Raw genomic sequence first — 21039 nt, 5'->3', positions numbered from 1 at the left:
GTCATCCGGAGGTCGCATTTGTCCGACGCATACGTCATCGAGGCTGTTTCGTTTCATTTTTTTATTTTTTTATTGGGAATGCAATTGTTAAAGGTTAACAATTGTATAAATGTAAGTGCATATACATAAAAGGCATTGAAAATAGATAAAAAATAAAAAATAAAAAATAAAATAAAAATAAAAAAACGAGACAGCCTCGTCCTTTCTCCTGAGGAGGCATCCTTCCAAACGAGATACAGCCTCTGTCAGGTGCGTGTTCAGGTGCTGAGACGTGTCTTTCAACTTTATTCAGCGTCAATTATGCATGCAAATAAGATGCTTTAAGGAAATCACGTTGGACAGGTTGAGCTTGTCAGGATTGACTTTGCAACCACACAGATGCTTTGTTTTACCAAGGAACTACACGCGGAAGTTTAAAACTCCTTTAACCCATAAGATTAATGCTCTTTATCAAAGTAAGTAAAATTTCGACATTTGTCTTTGAGTAATAACAATATGCATAGATTTATAAAGAGACCGATCTTTTATTGCTGAGCATGTCAGAACTGATTAAAAATAGCAAGTATGAAACGCAAGTAATATTAAAATCTACCTTGATTGTCGATGTTATACCACAGGTTTTGTGAAAATGGCTTTATCAAATTTGTCTTGTTTAGTTAAACTTATAAAATGCATTAAATATACTGATGTATATTTGCAACAGGTGTTAAACATGTCGTTTTGTGCTGTGATTTCCAATGCATATCTTGTATTATGTAGGTCATCAGACTTTATTGCCTGGCTTAGTTTTGTCCCATTCAAAGAAATAAACATGAACCATCATAAGTTGATGAGGTTTATCGTCGGCTGCTTGGTGATTGTCGCCATGGTGAAATTCTTCTTTAGAACCAGGTGAGGATTCCACCTCTCATGGGTCTCCATCTACATGTGCCCATCCATGCATCACTCAAATCAAGCATAATTGTCCCCCAAAAGTTTGGCATTGCAGTTCATTTACCTTTTATTTATAGCTCAAGCAGTGGCACTCGGGAGAAGAGCCAAAAAATCATACAAGGTGGTGGTTTCTGGGCTCAACACCATTTCCCGCCACTGAATTCTGTGGATAATCAGATTGATCCACTAAAAAAAGAACCATCCGAGCAAGTAAACACAGTCAACTTAAAAGTTCAGTTGGAGAAACCAGTGGACGTCCTGTCAATCCAAGAAGAAGCACCTGATAATTCAGTGGCAGCTCCATTTAAGATTGTGCATTTAGATTTGAAAGGTGCCCCACCCAAAGTCAAATATCTTGAACAGGTGGGGATGGATCTATGCAAACAAGGTTGTGTTGTAAACACATAGTTCAGTGTATGTATAGTTTTTTTAAATAGAGTTCACATTCATTTTCTCTTATAGATCTTCCCTTTGTTTTCATCTCTGGGCGCTAATGGGATATTACTGGAATATGAGGATATGTTTCCCTATGAGGGTGAACTTGAAATACTCAAATCAAGCTTTGCGTACAGGTGGGTTTCTGAATCCGAGCGTATGATTGACTGTGATTAGATTCTGAATTTGATGACTTAGTACTCTTTTCTCTCTGTTTGATTGTGTCTCTTTATACATTCATCCTTTATTTTGTTGTTTATGGAGAAGTCCGGAAGAAATAGAGGAAATTAAGTCTCTGGCCAAACGGCACCAGCTTGAGCTGATTCCTCTGGTGCAGGTGTTCGGACACTTGGAGGCAAGTTCAGAAGAACCTAATATGTGTTGCTTGCTCAGGCAAGCTATTCTATCACTATAACTCATTCTTGGGATTAGCAATTTGAACAAATCCCCACATGGAGAGGGGCCCCTTATGGGGGCTGCCGTGTTAGGATCACATGACCAGCTGAGTAGTACTCGCTTATTCTCAGTAACCGCACTGATATTGGACACTTTCACTCATGGATTCAAATAATCATGACGACTGTGATAAGTGAATTTCTGTAATGGCAACAGTAACTGGAAACTAATGTGTTTGAATGATGCTGCATCTAGAGGTCTAAACAGGACTGTTTTTTCCATCCCTCTCCCACAAGTTTCAATCCCGCACTCGAATGGTCCCTCTGAATTGTACTCCAAGTCCAAGACCACAAACAAAAAATATACTGAGTGCACCTTTAAAACATGAATTATGTATACAGTATGTGACGGCTAAAGGGTGTGTCCCCCCTAATGAATCAATGGAGGAGGAAATGTAGATGTATTTGTTGAGCGGAAAAATAAAAAAATGTACTTAAAAGTAACTAGTAATGTGATTACCGGAAAGTCAGGAATCTGATTACAATTTTATAGTAGCAATTAGTAATTTTTAGTTAATTACTTTTTTAAATAACTTGCGCAACACTGCTAGTAAAAAAGTTATATCCAGTTATAGTTACTGTATATACACACCTAGACAGTGTTTTTTTTATCTTACTCGTTATTTTTGTCTTATGACAAAAAAATATACTTTAACCTGTTAAACTCTGATACATTTTTAGACTTATGTCCGCAATTTTTCACACTCAAATTTAAAAGCTCACCATTCACACATACTGTGGACTAAATGCACAAAATTGGTCTTATTTTTTCAGAAATCCCCCCCAAATAATAATAAAAAAAGACTCCAATTATTCATAAATAATGTTGTATGTTTTTATAATCTTATAAAAAAAATAAAAAAAAAATAAATAAAAAAAAAAATATACATTTATATATATATATATATATATACACACACATTATTATTATTATTATTATTATTATTATTTTTATTTTTTTATTTTTTTTGCTGTTGTCCTGAATTTGTAAACATGTAATTCTGGTTCTGTACACTCTAGCTCACTTTGAAAAGTCTTATTTCATTCCACTAGATGGCAGCAAGCACTAGAAAAAAAGTTTTTTTTTTTCTGCATCACATTCTGTCACATTATACAGATCTGTAGGAATGTAGGTGGTGCTCTCAAATATGTGCTCGTTCATAGACATTCAGTCTAATTTTTAGTTCATGCACCACCCCAAATATTTCATTGAATATGTTGGCCTCTGAGTGGACTAGAAGCTCAATTTAAGTGTCATTAAAAAGCTCCCCTTAGATCCTCCCCTTTGATATATAACAGTTTATCATTAATAGTCAAAAACTTATTTTTCTGATGCTTTTCCTGCAGGATGGCATATTTTGTTCTGGACATCTAAGATATAACATTAGATTATTCAGCCAAGCAAGCTCACAGACAAGTAAAAAACAGCCTAATGTCAAATCAGATATAAAGTTTTTAGCTATTTGGGGCTTACAGCAGCGGTGATTGTTGCATAAATAACGTTTGTTATCATATTTCACTTTGTGATTCTTTTGGAAAATCTTTCTAACTGTGGCAGTAGGACAACAAAAACTATACAGTCGCGTATACAGAGTTTAAGGGGTTAATTTTAGAAAATATTAAAATATTCCATCATGCCATATTCATTAACTTTAGTCAGTTTTACTCTAAAATGGCATATAATGTATTCTACAAAAATAACAGTTGACGATAAAGTGCAAAATGACAAAAACAGACCAAACTTTAACCAAATATTCAAATATATTGAGAAATGTATAAACTTTATTGATAATGTTTATAAAACAATTAATGGAACATGTATCAATCTTACCCTAACCTAAGCATACCGTAACCTAACCCAATATTAATATGTTTAATGTGTTAATGTAAAACTGTCCTGAAAACCTAAACTCCTGAAATACAGTAATATCTTATAACAAAAAAACTGAAGTATTAGCTACTTTTTAGAAGTTACTCTGTTATGAATTCCTCACGTTTAGAGAATTTAGGATATTGCGTTATGTAGTGCGTTAAGACAATGACAAATTCAAAATGCAAGTTATGCATTCTGACTAGCGCGTAACTTAGTTCAAGTTCACCTGTTAATTCACATCACTGTATTTGCAGGTGTAAGTTGTAATATTATGTTTAAATTGTGGAAATATCTGATTAATCCCCCGTATAGTGGATGCGTTTGAGTGAGGTAAGTAACCTGTTAGTAAAGTTATTTTTCTATAGGTGTTCAGCACTTTCAGCTCAAGCAGGAAACTTCACAACATACTATGACTAGGTTATTTCAATACATTTTTTGTAGATTTTCCTTTCTTTAAAAAAATGGTAAAACATCTGTAATTTCGTCAATGTGATTAACGGCATCTAGATCTAGTGGTTGTTGTGGGAAGTGTTTAAACAAAATCATTCAGATGTGCTTTCACTCAGCTTTATTTAGCAGGTCTAACACTCCTGCACACACTTGAGCAGTCTTTTCTGTTTTCTCTGTAGTTTGTCTTAAAACACGAGAAGTATTTCAGCTTGAGAGAAGTGGCGGAGTATCCCAATAGCCTAAACTCTCTGGCCCCAGGAAGCCTGGATCTTGTGAAAGAAATGTTAACACAGGTTATGAGGAAGCACCCAGAAGCAAAATGGTTCCACATCGGTGCTGATGAGGTTGGTGTGTTCTTATCCTTTGTAAACCAGTTAAAAGGTTGTGTGATTTAGATTACAGTGCTGCAGTAACTGTCATCATTTACTCACCCTCATGTTATTCCAGTCCTGTTTGGCTATCTTTCTTTTATGGAACATAAAAGGCGATGTGAATCAGTCACCATTCACTTTAAGTGCATGGAAAAAACATGCAGAGAAAGTGAATGGTGACTAAAACCATCATACTGCCTAAAGGTCAAAGTACACTTTGGTTTTTCACGTTCCGGTACGCAATTTTCGTCATCAGCACAGTCCAAACAGCCTGTCTGCATGCGACCCAGTTTTTCCCGACAAGTGGACAGTCCTCATTTGCACTGTTTGCGCTCGCGGTCAAGAGTTTATTTTGAAAAGCTGAATGCTTGATCACGTGCGAGACGAAACGGCACACATAAAAAAAAAAAAGTTTACCCTAGCCTTAACACTTCCTCTGTTGCATTGAAGAGAGCAGTGTTGGGGTGTAGTTAAATAAAAGTAGCGACACTACTATCTTAAAGGGGTAGTTCACCCAAAAATTTAAATGATCTCAGCATTTAATCACCCTCGTGCTAGATATTTATGACTTTCTTAATTGTGCTGAACACAAACAAAGATTTTTAGAAGAATATCTCAGCTCTATAGGTCATCATAATGCAAATGAATTGTGTCCAAAATTTTGAAGCTCCAAAAGCACATAAAGGCAGCATAAAAGTAATCCATACGACTCCAGTGGTTTAATCCACGTCCTCAGAAGCAATATGATAGGTGTGGGTAAGAAAAAAAAAATCTATATTTAAGTCCTTTTTTACTCCCTGCCCAGTTGGTGGCGATATGCATGAAGAATGCAAAATGCCAAAAATACAAGAAGAAAGTGAAAGTGGAGATTTATAGTAAAAAGGACTTAAATATTGATGTGTTTCTCACCCACACCTATCATATCACTTCTGAAGACATGGATTTAACCACTGGAGTCTTATGGATTACTTTTATGCTGCCTTTATGTGCTTTTTGGAGCTTCCGAGTTTTGGTCACCATTCACTTGCATAATAAGATCCAACAAAGCAGACATTTCCTTCTAAAAATCTTTGTATTTGTTCTGCAGAAGAAAGAAACTCATACACATTTGGGATGGCATGAGGGTGAGTAAATGATTGTTTGGGTGAACTATCCCTTTAAAGGGAGTTTGCCTTTTTTTGAAGAGAAATGTTTAGTGTATTGCTGCTGTTTCTAACTGTATTTTTGTTCGGTTATATAAAATAGGGTGTTTTCTAGTTTACAAGTGTTTATTAAGTTTACATTCATGTTCAGTTACATTTTGTCACTGTTTGTTTAACCTTATGAAAATAAATCGTGGTTTTACTATAGTAATATTGTAGTAACCACGACTGTAGTTAATGGTTCATTTTGTGGTTACTATGGTTTTACTCCAAATTTAGGTGAACAATCCTTTTAACCTTATGTGAAAATGTAAACTTATGCCAGCTGTTGATGTAATACATGTAGGTACGTGGCCTGGGTGAAAGCGAAGATTCAAAACGCTGGTTGGAAGCCAACGGTGGAGACATGGGAAAGCTGTTTCTGAATCATGTGACGGCAGTAGGGCGTTTCATGAAAGAAACGAGGCCAGAAATCAGGCTAATCTTGTGGGATGACATGTTTAGGAAACTTAACTCCAACTCTATACAAGGTATAATAAGACAGTTTGTCTTTGAAGTTAGTTTTTGCCAGTAAGTAAACCACAGGGGTATGAGAAACCAGTGTGATGCTGACATGTTATTATTTAGTGCTGAACAGTTACAGCTATTACACACATTAATGTATGTATTTTAAACCAAGCTCTTTATGGGAATGAGTAAAATGCAAAACCTTGTTACAGTAAAAGAAAACATGACTTCTGCATTGTTTATTTAAACATGCGAAAGCGTAATAACCTGCAGTACTTTAATACAAAAGATTTTCTTAAAGGTTCACATAGTGAATTTGTTTGGTTAGATTTCGCCATCCAATACAACTTGGATCTTGGATTTTATACTGACACTTAGTGTTTTGCAGCATCACAAATCAAATCAAATCCCTTTATTGTCACTCAACCATATACACAAGTGCAATAGTGGGTGAAATTCTTGGGTGCAGTTCCGAACAACATAGTAGTCGTGACAGTGATGAGACATATACCAATTTACAATAAACATCAGATTTACACAACACAATTTACATATCTAATATACACATAATTACACACAACACAATATACAAATAATAACATACAATGTACAGTATACAATACACACAATATAGAATACACATACACACAATAAAAATAGTATATATAAAATATACAGTAGGTTGTATTGTTCTGTATTGACATTCAGGCTGTCGGTTGATAGTCATCACGCAAATATTGTCAGCTATTGATGCTAATGCAGAAATACCCTATTTGCATGCGTATTTGTCATCAATTATTAATTTGTTCTGCAACCAAAAGTGTCCGATAACAGGAGAGATTACCAAGATAAAGTGAGGAATATGTGGCTGGTCAGGAAGTGGTGACCCGTTCAATACTCAAATAGTTTTTTTGGTCATGCACTGATTTTTTTTTTAAAGATTTATGCATTTCAGTTTCATGACAAAATTCCTTCAAATTTAATTGAGTAAATCTTTAGCAAAATATAATAAAAATACATAAATATTTCAAGTTTTATTTAATTTTGTTAAAAATCACACAATTCAATCTGATGGAAGTTAGTTATAAAATTATAATGCGTAAATCTGATAAATAGGCAAAATATATTTTGAGTGTGAAAGTGTACATCGTTTTAAACATTTGTCAAACGTATTACTCATTTCTTTAGGGGTAAAACTTTTTACAGTGGAAAAGGTAACTTGGTGCACCTTGAAAGCTTCATAAGTACACAAAAAATGCAGAAAAAGTCCAATAATGTATCGGCTTTTTTGGTCCCTTTTTAGAATCAGGTTTGCAAAATCTTGCGTCCCCCATGATTTGGAACTACCTTCCCAACATGGACGTGGGTGAGATAGGTAAGGATTTGTTTTATGTATTACATATTATGACTTTAAAGCCAACATGAAATATAAATTGAACCTATTTACTTTCTTAGGGCATTTTCCTGGTCTTATTGTTCACGATTCAGTCGACCACTTTAATCCAGATACAATTTTTAATGTTACTTTTTCATCAAAATGTTTGATCATAACTTGTTCTGCCTCTGAAATTATTTTCCTTTCCGGCTGATGTCATAAATCCTTCGTCTTACTTTTTTAACCCCTCCCCTTCAAACTAGACTCCATTCTGGTATGTAAAGCCCAAAGTACACTGATGAGCCAAAACATTATGACCACTCACAGGTAAAGTGAATAACGTTGATCATCTAACAAGGCCACATGTCAGGGTCTGAGTAGTTTAGATGGTAAGCAAACAATCCGTTCTCATAGTCAATGTGTTGAATGCAGGAGAAGTGGGCAGGAGTAAAGACCTGAGCGACTTTGACAAGGGCCAAATTGTTATGGCCAGATGACTGGTTCAGAGCATCAGCAGTGGTTAGTACCTACTGACAGTGGTTCAAGGAGGGACAAACCGGCGACAGGGTGTTGGCCGCCCTAGGCTCATCGATGTGCGAGGGCAACAAAGGCTATCCCGTCTGGTCCGAGCGGACAGAAGGTCTACTGTGGCACAAGTAACAGAATATTTTAATGATGGTTACTGGAGGAATGTGTCACAAAACACAGTGCATCGCACCCTGCTGCGTATGGGGCTGCATAGCCACAGACCGGTCAGAGTGCCCATGATGACACCTGTCCACCGTCAAAAGTGCCTACAATAGGCACGTGAGCGTCGGAACTGGACCTTGGAGCAGTGGAAGAAGGTCACCTGGTCCGATGAGTCCCTTTTTCTTTTACATCACGTGGATGGCCGTGTACGCCGTTTACCTGGGGAAGTGACAGCACCAGGATGCACTGTGGGAAGACGACAAGCCAATGGAGGAAGTGTGATGCTCTGGGCAATGTTCTGCGGGGAAACCCTAGGTCTGGCCATTCATGTGGACATCAATTTGACACGTGCAACCTACCTAAACATCGTTGCAGACCAGGTACACCCCTTCATGGCAATGGTATTCCCTGATAGCAGTGGCCACTGCACACATTCTTCAGGAATGGTTTGAGGAACATGATGAATAGTTCAAGGTGATGCCCTGGCCTCCAAATTCCCCAGATCTCAATCCGATTGAGCAACTGTGGGATGTGCTGGACCAACAAGTCCGATCCACGGTGGCTCCACCTCGCAACATACAGGACTTGAAGGATCTGCTGCTAATGTCTTGGTGCCAGATACCACAGGCCACCTTCAGAGGTTTTGTAGAGTCCATGCCTTGGCGGGTCGACGCTGTTTTGGCGGCACGTGCAGGACCAACAGCATATTAGGCAGGTGGTCATAATGTTTTGGCTCATCAGTGTAGACGTCAGTCAGACATGAACGCTAGGCATATGCATACAGAATGCACAACGCAAATTTTGTCATCAGCAGAGTGCTCGGTCACTGAACGCATGATCCCTGATTTTTCTAACCGCTCGTACTCTGAATGTGCAGTATGCGCATGCATGAGAAACTATAATAAATTATTATTAATTATAATGAATAGAATTCATTAGATAACTAATTAAAAATACTTATCAATATGCACATAGGCAATGTGAGCTATTATAAATGTGATGTCAAACAAACCATATTATTATTCATTAATTTCTTGATTTTTAATGTACATATGTACTTTGTATTTAAAGGTAGCCTGATCTCCAGGTATGAGCAGGCTGGATTTCAAGGTGTGTGGTTTGCTAGCGCTTTTAAAGGTGCCTCTGGAATTGACCAGAGATGGACTCCAATAGATCACCACTTAAAAAACCATCTGCAGTGGCATGAAGTCATTGCTTCAATGCCGCAGTACAAGTCTATTAGCTTCCATGGTATTACAGTGACTGGCTGGCAGAGGTATGTAATGTAGATTTTTTTTAACCATCAAATATGCAATCTTTAAAAACACACAAACTGTGAATGGGTTAAGCATCCACCAGAGCTACAAATTAGTGTTTTTAATATATTGTTTTTCAAATGAGTAGGTTCCATTATAAATGAGTATTTATTTCTATTTCTTTGGAAAAGACCACAAAGATTCATGGCATGGTAACATTATTTGGTAACACATTACAATAAGGTTAATTTTTAACATTAAAACTTCAGCATTTGTGGCATAATGCTATTTACCACAAAATGTAAATCTGGGTTACAGTGAGTCACTTATGCAACAGTGCAAGTGAATGGGGGCCAATCTGTAAACATTAAAATACTCAATGTTTCAAAAGTATAGCCACAAGACATAAACAATATGCATGTTAACATGATTTTAGTATCATAAAATTCTACTAACCTTTTCTGTGTGAAGTTGTAGCCAATTTTACAACATCGTTGCCATTAAGATTTAATGCCGTAAACACTTAAACGAGCGTAAACAATGATTTAAACAACTTTACAGCTAAAATAATACATACGTTTTAAAAGAAGAATGAATGCAAGTGTTTTTATAAAATTATTATCTTCACATTTCTACTTCACCATTCACTTCCATTGTAAGCGCCTCACTGAAAGCTCGATTTTTGCCTTTTTTTTATTTTTTTTTCTTTTTTTAAAAAGGAGGGACGAGTCCAAGTTAATTTTTGTGGTAATCAGCATTATGCCACAAATGCTGTCGATTGAAGCTGTACTACGGAAGATCTTTTGGATAAAAATGAATAAAATGCCATTATTAATGGAGTACATAAAAAATAGTGTTCAAAACAGTGTTCTTACCTTACCCTGATTCACTACGGGAAGCTTATAAAAATGATTTGTAATTTGAGCTTTCTAGTCTGGCGTGAAATCAAAGGCTTATGTTATACATCCTTTCGTCATTACGATATGTCCGTAAGCACAGAAAAGAAGCACCGGCTGTCACATGTTCATGCTGGGGAAACTACAGTACTCTGTTCAGTCAGTCACACAGTTCAGGACAGCATAACTGCTGACTGGATGGATGTTATCTGAATGGATCTGTTAATTGTTTGGCGAAGTTTATTTGCTATAATGCTTGGATATGTTGTCTGTTAGCGTTGTTGAAGCTTACATTGCTCCGCTGCGCATCATGGCCACATTACCACCTCGGGTGTGCATTATTTTTCAATAATTCAACAGTCCATCGTCAATTATTCCTTACATAAAATAAACTTGAATAATCATATTAAAATATACTGGTAACTGGGGGTGGTTGAGGAGCACCGCCTGTTCCCTTTGTAAAAGTGCTTTTGAGTGTAGTGTCAGAAAAGCATTATAAGTGTAAAATGAATTAGTTAATTCAAAATATGTAAATACAAGTGTTATGAATAAGTAATATAATAAGTAATATTTCGGTCTTAAATGTTTAGAATAACAACCTCCACATGAAAAAGCACGTTATGACTCTGATTATCTCCCAGTCATGATCAAACACAGGCGATGTCCAGGTAAGCTCAAATCGTAAGATCCATCGACGCAGAAGAGCTGTGCCAAAACACAACTCGCATAAAGTGTTCTTCCGCAAATTGTTTCAACCATGGATGTCACTAGAGAGCACAAAGTTCCGTAGTGCAGCGTTAACATTAACCCAGATTAATAAATTTTGATAAAGGTCATTGATCATTGTTTGTGTATGATACCTACTGCTTTTAATAATGTTAATAAACACAAATTTAATATAAAGAGTTACCCCTTAATTTTACCCCAACATTTCTTTGTGAGATTCACCCTAATAATATTGTTCATAATATTGAGATATTAATGTGGTTATTGATATTGAACTTGAAGTTCATTAAAAACAATGCATGTTTAAGGTATGAGCATCACACTGTGTTGTGTGAGCTGCTCCCAGTGGCCATCCCATCTTTGGCTGTTTGTCTTCAGACACTGAAATATGGTGAGCATTCAAAACTTTTTACTTCAGGAGGGGATGGGTACTGTGTGTTACTACACTACTGCTTTATGAGTACAGTAAAATAGAGTAAGATCATGCTGTTGTGTATTTTGTGTGCATTAGGTTCATTTAATGACCAGGCACAGAATGAGATACAGCGCATCCTAGGCTGCGAAATTCAACTTGACATAAACGATTGGTATGAAATTGTGCCTGGTTTTCCTTGAGTGTTTAAATATGTCAGTGGTAGCAAACATAATTTTGATGTCTTGGTCAGGGATGTAATGGAAACAGTGCCATTTGCAGCTTGATGTCAGGAACATTAAGTGACCATGGCAACATTTTTGCTAATCGAAATTACGTACCTTATTACACATTTGACTGCAGTTTCCCAGTGGGGGGCGCCAAAAGCGAGTGAAATTATGTCGTGATCCGACGAGGTTTTTAAGGTGAATATTAGATGGAGGTTTAATGAGTAAAATGTGCCTCCCTCACCAAAAACTTTAGACTAAACCTAACAAATAGTGATCTAAAATTAATTGAGAAGTAGACACAAAACAGACATTCTTACCCTAAACCAACGCCTAAACCTAACCGATGGTGCCCAAAAATAAAATTAGAAATGAAAAGCACATTTTCTGAAGCAACTGTGTCATCTCGTGTTGCTTGTATGACACTCATCTCACGTCAACTTGCGTGCTTGACTGATCTCAAACTGGGTATTTCAGGGTTCAAAGTCCAACACTCCTACCGTGGTAGTTAATCACGTTGGAATAAGTGTGTAAATGTAGATGAATCTGTAATACAAGCGTTAAAATGTATCGTTTTTCAAGTGATCCATTATAGTAAAAGTGTTTCGATATCATATCATAGCAGTGTGTGAGTATTAGTGCAAAAAATAAGTGTTTATAAAGTCATAATCAGCCTTTGTAGTCATGATTTGTGTGAAAGTGAATAAAACGCACGGTTGTTGTGGTACGAAGGTAAATCTGTTGCAAAACTCGAGAGTTTGTAGATTTGAATTTGAGAACATGTACTACAAATATTTGTTTTCGTAAGTTGAAATTTACTCTAACAGCCCGATGTGAAAACTTGAAGTTGAATGTTGCAATCTGCACTCACAGACAATAATTAAAAACCTGTGTTTTGAATTCAAAGTTGTAGACAAACAGTCACAAATGTATAAAATGACATACATAAAACAACTTGTATGCATATTTACTTTTGTTAATTCACTTTCACAGTACAACCACAAATCAGCAGTTACAACCTCTCAAATCTGACACTGCAATTTCAAATCTTCCCGCCTTGAATTTTGGAACAACTTTAGCGCAAAACCTGTAGCAAAACTCACTTGTGCACTTGTAAATCCAGAAGCGATAGCGCACAGGCTACCGGTGTTGAGCAGGACCGGGACCAGTGAAGTCGTGACCAGTCACAAGAGCTGGAACGCTGATGCCAGACCAATCAAAACGGATCATCTTAGAACACGATGACATCACGCAACAGTGCCAACGCCGTTTTTTGTCTGAGTGCAGATTGCAAGTGTCAACTTTACAATTACAATTGTTTATAGTACACGTTTTTAAAATTTCAAATCTACAAGCTCTCCAGTTTTGCAGCTGATTTACCTTCATATTGTAGCACCTCTAGTGTTAATTTCACCAGGAATCTGTAACGAATTGTAGAACGCAATGCGTAAAAGTCAGTTTGCAAATATATAGTTACAGTAATGTTCATTCTGCGAGACTAGGTTGGCCATTTGTGCTAAAAATTTCCATAAAATGGTTATTTATAAATGTAAGATTTTTTTGAATTTCAGGTAATAATATTACTGCTTAACCTTTTAAGAAATCATATTTAAGTTTGGAATTTACTGTATTAAATAGTTGAACAAAATTCTAGCTGTATCACTCGGTATGCTTCATTTTAAATCACATTTTAATTGAAAAAAATAAAAATAGTAATCCATAACATTTTTAAAACATGATTTGTGTCAACCTGGTTACATTTTAAATGTGTCTGGGTTTAAATAAAATATATATATATTTTTTTAAATGTTTTGTTTGCATTATTCGCAAAACAGTCCAATCTTGAATATTGTCAGTAGCAAGTCACAAGAACACACAACTGGCACCATTTCCTGTGAGTGTACATTCCAATATACTATATATGCTGTAAGCTGTTGGACTGGATTGATGTATTGAATTTGATAGTTTGAATGCTCTCTCTCTCACACTTTTTTTTTTTAATGTTCTGCAGTAAAGGTGCATCCTTTCCAGGCTCAGACATTTATGACATGGTGAACAAGATCAACAACAACCTCGAGATTTCCATTGAAAAGGTCATGAAAAGCTAGTAAGTGATTCACAGTCTGTTTGTCTCTGAAAATGATTTGCAGTGAATAACCCACTAGACAAATGTGACCTCAAACGGCATTTACAGTTGAAGTCAGAAGTTTACATACACTCCACAGATTTCATATTAGCAAACAATCATTTTGGCAAGTCGTTTAGGACATCTACTTTGTGCATGACACGAGTAATTTTTCCTACAGTTGTTAACAGACAGATTGTTTCACTTTTAATTGACTACATCACAATTCCAGTGGGTTAGAAGTTTATATACACTAAGTTAACTGTGCCTTTAGGCAGCTTGGAAAATTCCAGAAAATGATGTCAAGCCTTTAGGCAAATAGCCAATTAGCTTCTGATAGGCTAATTGGAGTCAATTGGAAGTGTACCTGTGGATGTATTTTAAGGTCTACCTTCAAACTCAGTGCCTCTTTGCTTGACATCATGGGAAATTCAAAAGACCTCAGAAAAAAAATGTGTGGACCTCCACAAGTCTGGTTCATCCTTGGGAGCAATTTCCAAATGCCTGAAGGTATCACGTTCATCTGTACAAACAATAGTACGCAAGTATAAACACCATGGGACCATGCAGCCATCATATCGCTCGGGAAGGAGACTCATTCTGTCTCCTAGAGATGAACGGAGTTTGGTGCGAAAAGTGCAAATCATTCCCAGAACAACAGCAAAGGACCTTGTGAAGATGCTGGAGGAAACGGGTAGACAAGTATCTATATCCACAGTAAAACGAGTCCTATTTCGACATAACCTGAAAGGCTGCTCAGCAAGAAGAAGCCACTGCTCCAAAAATGCCAGACTACAGTTTGCAAGTGCACATGGGGACAAAGATCTTTTGGAGAAATGTCCTCTGGTCTGATGAAACAAAAATCTTGGCCATAATGACCATCGTTATGTTTGGAGGAAAAAGAGTGAGGCTTGCAAGCTGAAGAACATCCCAATCGTGAAGCATGGGGATGGCAGCATCATGTTGTGGGGGTGCTTTGCTGCAGGAGGGACTGGTGCACTTCACAAAATAGATGGCATCATGAGGAAGGAAAATTATGTGGATATATTGAAGCAACATCTCAAGACATCAGCCAGGAAGTTAAAGCTCAGTTGAAAATGAGTCTTCCAAATGGACAATGACCCCAAGCATACCTCCAAAGTTGTGGCAAAATGGGTTAAGGACAATAAAATCAAGGTATTGGAGTGGCAAACACAAAGCCCTGACCTCAATCCGATAGAAAATTTGTGGGCAGAACTGAAAACGCGTGTGCAAGCAAGGAGGCCTACAAACCTGACTCAGTTACACCAGTTCTGTCTGGAGGAATGGGCCAAAATTCCAGCAACTTATTATGAGAAGCTTGTGGAAGGCTACCCAAAACATTTGACCCAAGTTAAACAATTTAAAGGCAATGCTACCAAATACTAACAAAGTATATGTAAACTTCTGACCACTGGGAATGTAATGAAAGTAATAAAAGCTGAAATAAGTAATTATCTCTACTTTCATTCTGACATTTCACATTCTTAAAATAAAGTAGTGATCCTAACTGACCTAAGAGAGGGAATGTTTTCTAAGATTAAATGTCAAGAATTGTGAAAAACTGAGTTTAAATATATTTGGCTACGGTGTATGTAAACTTCTGACTTCAACTGTACATAGAGCATAGGAAGATATTTATTCTCCTTCACAAAATTCTTTTTGAACTTACTGCTGACTAACATTTTGTTTGTTTGGTGTCATGCAGCCACATCAGGGGATCATTCAGTTCTTATAATCGCAAACGCAACTTTGCAAACCCTCGAAATCTTGGATTTTTCGAAGATTCACTGAAAAAGTAAGATTTTTAGCACTCTCATTATATCATCGTACTATACATTTATTATAAAATATATTGTCTTTTATATTTTTCATTACATGTTTTGGTTGTTATTTGGAAATAGGGTTTCCACGGTCATTGTTCACCTGGAAATATCAGGGAATTTTGTGAAACATTTGGATTTTTCAGGCCTGAAAATGTCAGGGAAATTTCTATTGTGAATATACATTTTTCTAGTTGTGCTCTGGTCTAAAATATTTATTGGTTAGATATTGCTCTTGTTTAGAGTAAAACTATAGTGATGGTGAACAAATTTGTGAGAGAATTGTTCTATTGAGTCAGTTCTTTCAATTAATCTATGGAACCGGTTCACAAATGGTGCTCTGAATGATTCATTAACGATTCATTTTTAAACATCCTTATCCAGTTGTCACTGACTGGAAAGGTCACGAACACAAGTCATGGAAATTCGTTCATCAAAAATTGTGGGAACAGAATTATTTATGCAGTTCAATAGATGAATGACATTTCTTAATGTCTCGAGGAAGGTGTTAACCATAAACAAGAAATTCAGTTTCAAATAAAGTTGGTCAGGATGTTTATTTGGGATTGTAATTGTCTGCAGTTGCGTTAAATGATACATATTTTGCTTTTCTCTCTTTGGCATTATCAGATTGCTGGATGAATGGGATTCCTTTTTGCTGACTTTCAGGCGAAGCATGGAAGCTATTTTCTACCCAGACACTTTAGAGGAGTGGTTGGAAGAGAATGTCAATGAGCACATAGAAAGACTTCATAAAATGGTGATTGATGTTGAACGAATCATTAAACTCAATGGACAGCCAAAAATGGATTCCTTGAAAATGAGATGAAACAAGGGAATAGGTCAGGAAGGGTATTCCAAATTCCAAGAGTGGATTGCTGCACTGGATTTTTTTTCTCAACTCAGGGATGTTCTATTTTTCTTGAAGCCATTGTTGGAAAAGATGCATACATTATTTAAATTTGTCTTATTCTATAAACGCAGATGTTCCCTAATTACAATAATGTATCTACTCCTTTAAGAAGTGGTCTTAACACACTACTCATTGTTAGACATGTTTCATCTTTATTCCAGTTTAATTATTTTTAAGAATACTGTAAATTATTATCCTTACTGGTACGTGAGTACAGTAACATTGGTACATACAGCCTTTCTGTTGTTAATATATAAGGATGGAATGCTATGAAGCTTCATCTTTTAAATTCACACCAAGTATTTTATACATTTTTGTACTTTCAGGAATATACAAATACTTACTTTTGTAGCTCTAAGAGCAATCACTGATGTCATACAGACAACTGAGAGCCTCAGTTAAAGTTACAACACTTTTATAGTACTGTTTCTACATTATCTACAGATGTTCCATTAACTGCAGAAGCATTTACTACAGAACACTTTAAAACTGAAACCTGGTGGCATTACTCTTAGTCTTGGGAGCTTAAATTAGATTTTCTTTATTTCAACATATAGAAACTCAACATTGTATGCTGGATATGTTTTCTTTCTGTATTTGTTTTTTGGGGTATTAAAATATACAATAAAAAACTAATATATATATATATGTATTTGACTTAATTGCGTTGGTAAAATGAGTTATAAAATGTTTTTTTCATTGTCCTACAAAACCATTTATAGCACACCATTTATAATAATTGTATTTATTTATCACATGTTATACATTTGCACATATACAGTGAAATTCTTTTTTTTTTTTCACATATCCCAGCTAAGCTGAAGTCAGAGTGCAGGGTCAGCCATGATACAGTGCCCCTGGAGCAGATAGGGTCAAGGGCCTTGCTCAAGGGCCCAATAGTGGCACCTTGGCAGTGCTGGGGCTTGAACCCCCAACCTTCTAATCAGTAACCCAGAGCCTTAACCGCTGAGCCGCCACATATATATATTATATACACCACTGCCCCATATTTGATATACCAAAAGGGTATTCCAATTTAAATCATTGTTTTAGAATTTATATTATTTCATACATTCCAAGCTAAATCATTTTAGGTGGCTATTTTAGAGGTTTCTAGATTCTTCAAGATTTTTAAGATTTAAAGGATTACAATACAGGTGCATCTCAATAAATTAGAATGTCATGGAAAAGTTCATTTATTTCAGTAATTCAACTCAAATTGTGAAACTCATGTATTAAATAAATTCAATGCACACAGACTGAAGTAGTTTAAGTCTTTGGTTCTTTTAGTTGTGATGATTTTGGCTCACATTTAACAAAAACCCACCAATTCACTATCTCAAAAAATTAGAATACATCATAAGACCAATAAAAAAAACATTTTTAGTGAATTGTTGGCCTTCTGGAAAGTATGTTCATTTACTGTATATGTACTCAATACTTGGTAGGGGCTCCTTTTGCTTTAATTACTGCCTCAATTCGGCGTGGCATGGAGGTGATCAGTTTGTGGCACTGCTGAGGTGGTATAGAAGCCCAGGTTTCTTTGACAGTGGCCTTCAGCTCATCTGCATTTTTTGGTCTCTTGTTTCTCATTTTCCTCTTGAAAATACCCCATAGATTCTCTATGGGGTTCAGGTCTGGTGAGTTTGCTGGCCAGTCAAGCACACCAACACCATTGGTGTCATTTAACCAACTTTTGGTGCTTTTGGCAGTGTGGGCAGGTGCCAAATCCTGCTGGAAAATGAAATCAGCATCTTTCAGCAGAAGGAAGCCTGAAGTGCTCCAAAATGTCTTGGTAAACGGGTGCAGTGACTTTGGTTTTCAAAAAACACAATGGACCAACACCAGCAGATGACATTGCACCCCAAATCATCACAGACTGTGGAAACTTAACACTGGACTTCAAGCAACTTGGGCTATGAGCTTCTCCACCCTTCCTCCAGACTCTAGGACCTTGGTTTCCAAATGAAATACAAAACTTGCTCTCATCTGAAAAGAGGACTTTGGACCACTGGGTAATAATCCAGTTCTTCTTCTCCTTAGCCCAGGTAAGACGCCTCTGACGTTGTCTGTGGTTCAGGAGTGGCTTAACAAGAGGAATATGACAACTGTAGCCAAATTCCTTGACACGTCTGTGTGTGGTGGCTCTTGATGCCTTGACCCCAGTCTCAGTCCATTCCTTGTGAAGTTCACCCAAATTCTTGAATCGATTTTTCTTGATAATCCTCATAAGGCTGCGGTTCTCTCGGTTGGTTGTGCATCTTTTTCTTCCACACTTTTTCCTTCCACTCAACTTTCTGTTAACATGCTTGGATACAGCACTCTGTGAACAGCCAGCTTCTTTGGCAATGAATGTTTGTGGCTTACCCTCCTTGTGAAGGGTGTCAATGATTGTCTTCTGGACAACTGTCAGATCAGCAGTCTTCCCCATGATTGTGTAGCCTAGTGAACCAAACTGAGAGACCATTTTGAAGGCTCAGGAAACCTTTGCAGGTGTTTTGAGTTGATTAGCTGATTGGCATGTCACCATATTCTAATTTTTTGAGATAGTGAATTGGTGGGTTTTTGTTAAATGTGAGCCAAAATCATCACAACTAAAAGAACCAAAGACTTAAACTACTTCAGTCTGTGTGCATTGAATTTATTTAATACATGAGTTTCACAATTTGAGTTGAATTACTGAAATAAATGAACTTTTCCACGACATTCTAATTTATTGAGATGCACCTGTACAAGTTAAGCTCAATTAACAGCATTTGTGGCATAATGTTGCTTACCACCAAAATTAATATCGACTTGTCCCTCCTTTTCTTTAAAAAAAAGTCGAGTTACAGTGAGGCACTTACAATGGAAGTGAATGGGGCCAGTTTTTGGAGGGTTAAAGTTGAAGCTTATAATGTTATAAAAGCACTTGCATTAAAGGGATAGTTCCCCCAAAAATTTACTCACCCTTATGATATCCAAGGTGTGTATGACTTTCTTTCTTCACCAGAACGCATTTGATTAAAAATAGAAAAATATCTCAGCTCAGTAGGTCCTTAAAATACAAGTGAATGGAGATTTCTCTTTTGAAACTCCAAACATCACAGACAGTCAGCATAAACATCATCCATACGACTCCAGGGGTTAAATTAATGTCTTCTAAAGCGATACGATCACTTTTGGTGTGAAAAAATATAAATATAGAAGTACTTTTTAACTATAATCCAACATGAGTGTAAGCTTCACGAGAGGGTGGAGTCCAAGCGGTCTCTCGTGGGACGTATTCGCGTTGTCATGATACAGACGTAATCTCATGTTTTTTTCTCAGTTGAGACATCCAGGATAAGCACACAAATGCACCATTGTGAGTAAAGAAACAGATAAATACAGATCTAAACCAAAACTGACCAAGCTACTGAACAGCGTGCCTCCTCCTCACTTGTAAACAGCACTGCTCTTCCAGCTGTGATGTGTTTCAAATGCCAACGCGATTCCGTCACACACACTTACCGCTCCTGACTGGAAGCATGATTTAGAGTTAAAAAAGTACTTAAATATTTATCTTTTCCACACCAAAATTGATTGTGTTGCTTTAGAAGACATTAATTTAACAGCTGGTGTCACATGGATGATGTTTATGCTGACTGTCTGTGATTTTTGGAGCTTCAAAAGTCTGATCACCATCTGCTTGCATTTTAAGGACCTACTGAGCTGAGATATTTTTCTTCAAATGTGTTCTGGTGAAGAAAGAAAGTCATACACGCCTGGGATGTCATGAGGGTGAGTAAATAATGAGAGAACTTTCATTTTTGGGTGAAATATCCCTTTAATTATTCTGTTTAAACTCATGAATTATTTGAGCTGAAAGTTGTTTAAATTCATTTTTACAGTCATTTTAAGGTGATATTACAATGTCATGGCAATGACGTTGTAAAATGGTCTATATAACTTTACACAGCGCCCTAAAATCATGTTAACGCTCATCCTTTATGTTTTGTGGCAAGTATTTTAGCATTTGAAAATTGGCCCCCATTCACTTTCATTATCAGTGCAGGCTCACTGTAACCCAAATTTATTTGATTTTATTTTTTTAAAGAAAAGGAGGGGCAAGTTAGAATACATTTTTGTGGTAATCAACATTATGCCACAAATGCAGTCGATTGAGCTTAACTTGTTTTGAACCCGGAATATTCCTTTAATTTATTCACCAGTTTCTTATTAAAATTATTTAAACATTGCATTTGTGACTATGTTCAAACATGAACTGGAATAATGGCTCCATGTCTTGAAAATAGAATAATATCTTTTATCGCTTCATGGCAGGGCTGGTTGAAATTGTAGCTAGGTCTACAGTTTATGCAACATACAAGGGACAGTGAACACTTGAAAGTGCACATATGAAAATGCACAATATGGCCTATTATGTGTAA

At 36.5% G+C, this 21039-nt stretch overlaps 1 protein-coding gene across 1 annotated transcript; it reads left to right on the top strand.

The window, feature by feature from the left end:
• The first annotated feature begins 237 nt into the window (after positions 1 to 237).
• LOC127450235 (hexosaminidase D-like) lies at positions 238 to 17240 on the top strand. Its single transcript, XM_051714171.1, has 14 exons — positions 238 to 455; positions 760 to 891; positions 1011 to 1296; positions 1396 to 1505; positions 1636 to 1723; positions 4326 to 4490; positions 6006 to 6189; positions 7470 to 7541; positions 9303 to 9507; positions 11418 to 11500; positions 11621 to 11696; positions 13760 to 13855; positions 15600 to 15689; positions 16345 to 17240. Exons 2-14 carry the CDS (start codon positions 812 to 814, stop codon positions 16541 to 16543), a joined length of 1734 nt encoding a protein of 577 aa, XP_051570131.1. The 5' UTR covers positions 238 to 455; positions 760 to 811; the 3' UTR covers positions 16544 to 17240.
• The last annotated feature ends 3799 nt before the right edge of the window (positions 17241 to 21039 follow it).

Source organism: Myxocyprinus asiaticus, chromosome 13, assembly GCF_019703515.2.
Source record: "Myxocyprinus asiaticus isolate MX2 ecotype Aquarium Trade chromosome 13, UBuf_Myxa_2, whole genome shotgun sequence".
Lineage (NCBI taxonomy): Eukaryota > Metazoa > Chordata > Actinopteri > Cypriniformes > Catostomidae > Myxocyprinus > Myxocyprinus asiaticus.
This window is presented reverse-complemented; position numbering and strand designations above follow the sequence as displayed.